This window comes from Octodon degus, unplaced genomic scaffold (assembly GCF_000260255.1).
Source record: "Octodon degus isolate 3935 unplaced genomic scaffold, OctDeg1.0 scaffold00144, whole genome shotgun sequence".
In the NCBI taxonomy this organism is placed as follows: domain Eukaryota; kingdom Metazoa; phylum Chordata; class Mammalia; order Rodentia; family Octodontidae; genus Octodon; species Octodon degus.
Window position 1 is genome coordinate 650 of NW_004524720.1, and position 2,938 is coordinate 3,587.

General features: G+C 41.9%; 1 protein-coding gene across 1 annotated transcript; it reads right to left on the bottom strand.

Annotated features, from left to right (window-relative positions):
* Positions 1-222: 222 nt before the first annotated feature.
* Positions 223-2,248, bottom strand: LOC101589207 (E3 SUMO-protein ligase PIAS2-like; the record flags this gene model as incomplete). The annotated part of the gene is given in 4 exon segments (XM_012517047.2): positions 223-273; positions 1,025-1,083; positions 1,086-1,256; positions 1,361-2,248. Coding segments are annotated over 4 exon segments (1,161 nt in total), but the record flags the coding sequence as incomplete, so codon positions are not given.
* Positions 2,249-2,938: the final 690 nt, after the last annotated feature.

The following is a 2,938-nucleotide window of genomic DNA, read 5'->3' on the forward strand; positions in this document are numbered from 1 at the left end:
TGTTATATTTAAATATACATTATTCAATTTTTTACCTACTTACATCAAGAGGAGTTAGTGTTGTAGACTGCTGACGAGATAGAAATACTATAGGCAGTCACACAGGGCCAGGCACTCAAGCAGACTATGTGGAGGACAATGTCACTTTCCAATGTTGAAGATACTGACACTCCCTATGGGCCAGACTTGAAGCCAAAGGAGGAAAGAAATAGAGCTACATACTTCTGGAACGATGAGCATCAGGAATTGATAATCTAAAGAGGTATCAGTCACCTTGAAAAAGCCGAAATGAGTCAGTAACTGAACCCCCAACAGGAAGAGACCCTGTCACATATTCATGCCCTCCTTCTAGTGAGTCACTTACCTATTTGGTACTGGATTTAATCAATTTTACATGAGCAATAGTGGTTCTAATCTCATTGGTTAACCATAGTTTTGTCCCACCTCATGCCCACCTAAGAGAGGTCTGTTCTCCACCACCTTAGACCCGCCTCACCGCATGCTTTTCCTCTATAAAAGTCCCTGCAGGAGACAGCTTCCTGGGAACCACCCATTCAGAGTCCCCCCCCCTTCTGTCCCTCTCTCAGATAGAAGTTTTCTTTCCCGCAGTAAATATATTCTGCTTATAACCTCTGTTCCTAAATGTCACTCTTCAGTTTTAGAGAACATGAACTCATCCCAGGTAACTTTCAGATCCAGAGTTCCATCCTTTTCCCCCTATATCTTTTGGATGTGTCATCCACTGAGACCATTTGTTCCCTATGTCAATATCCGTTAGTGTAAATTCAAGCTCCTGAAATGTCAGTGTCTCTTTCAGAAATCCACTTGTGTTCATGAGCTGGTCTGCACAGGGAGTTAGCAGACTGCGTCCATGCCTGTTGAGGGGCTGCTTCTGCCTTTCTGAGGCACCACTTTGCATTCATAGTGAGGATGCATAAGAATCAGCTGTTGTTTCCTGCAGTCTACTCTGAACCTTTCTGTAGAAGGAGTTACCCAAGATGGGAGCCTTAGGGAGACATCTTGCCTTGGGCTCATCTTGGCATGGGATCGTTAGTCTCACTTTTCCTAGAGGGCATTTCAAGACACCTGAAGACTAGTTGTAGCAATTTCACTATCAGGATCTGCAGTAAGTTTTTCTTTAATTAGTGCTCTGGAATGATCAGGGTTTCTAATACCTTTCATTTTTAATCTCTGTAGTAACATGACTGATGTCAGTTGTTGTACAAGATAAACAGACATAGGGGCCAGGGAGATGGCTCAGTGGAATAAGTGCTTCCTTTGCAAGCACAATGATCTGAGTTCAATCCCCAGTTCTGCAAAAAAAATAAAATAAAATAAAAAATAAAAAAGATAAACAGACATGGAATAATTCCTCCAATTTCAGATGCCCAAGAAATAGAAATCCAGTTTGGCACAGCTGAAGACAACCTAACTAAAGATGTAATATTCAAAGGGCATCCAGGGTGCTTCTGCTCAATCCCATTTTTTAATGGTGGTGCATAGCCAGGTAAAGGAAACAGCTTCCCATTTACTTTTATACACAGACTATTCTGATAGTTATCTTCTTGAGGATAACTTGTCTCTGCCAGGCAAATTCTCAACTGAACTTGAACTGTATAATCTCTCCTACCACCTGGCAAAAAGTCCCTTGATATGCATATCTGTCTAACTTGTTGTGGTATCAAAGCAAAAATAAAGAACTTCTCTTGAAATCGTTGAATACTGCTTTGAACTAAACTTGTGGGCTTGATGAGAACATCAAGGACATCATTAAAGGGCAGGTTTTTGAACTGCACATCAGGATGGACAGGAGAAATTGGAGGAGATAGTTGCTGCATCTCAAAATTGGGCTTAGTGTCTTGCAGTAGCACAGAACCAACAGAAGAGGATGGTGAGTGAGATGTTACTGAAGTAGCAGGCAACAAGTAGATTCCAGCGACAGCCAAATCTGGTTCTACAGGTGATGAGCTACCATCCAAACTGAAAACTGATGGTTTGATTGTAGATAAATCAGAAAGCCCTTCAAGAGTCCATGGATATCGGCGTCTATATAATTCTTGGATTTTAATCTGAATCACAGGACTGTAGCAGCTCTTCAGTAAATGCAGGGCCCTCATCAGGAGGTCATGCTTGCATCCACTTTTATTCCATCCAGCAAAACCTAGTAATACTTGTAGTTCAGAAACTCTAAAACTAGAAACCATATTCCTCAATTCTTCGAAATCTGCAATTTTAACCATTCCCTCCCCCGCGGGCACCACTGCTGCCACCGCTCCCCCTCCCACAGCCACCAGAAATGCCGCTCCCACCACGGCAGCCACTTCCAGCACTGTCCTGCACTGGGAGCCATTGAAGACGCTGTGGTTGCTGCCACCACAGCCGCCAGGCCCCAGAAAAGGTATTTTCCATGAAGTATTGATATGTTAAACTTTAAGTCCTTACAGAATATGAAGAGAAACAAACAAATATTTTTAAAAATAGGAATAAACACATATTTTTACACAGAAGTTTAGAAATCTAACCATATACAGCATTGTAGCAGGACAGTCCTATGACTTTTTTTTTCTTGTCTCTTGTTTTCATTTATTACCCTTTTTTAAAATACACAAACATTTACTAGAGAGACAGTATGGCAGTAATTGTTTTGTCATGACAAGCAGTACCTATTTAGAGGACCAGAATAACAGGCATTCCAAGCATGACCCTACTACTACACATTGCTATCTTCAGTGCAGTTGCTTAGTTCCCAGGTATCAGCATATTATGGTTTGTGTATAGGTGTCCCCCCAGAGCCTCTTCTGGAGTTTGTGATTGATTATTATGAGTGTACATGTTGCACCTTCCCTGAGGCAGGTAATTTGCATTACAATGTAAGGTGGGAAGAAAGGCTAGCTGCTTGAGCTGCTGCTACCACTCCTTTTGCACTCTTACCCTTTGC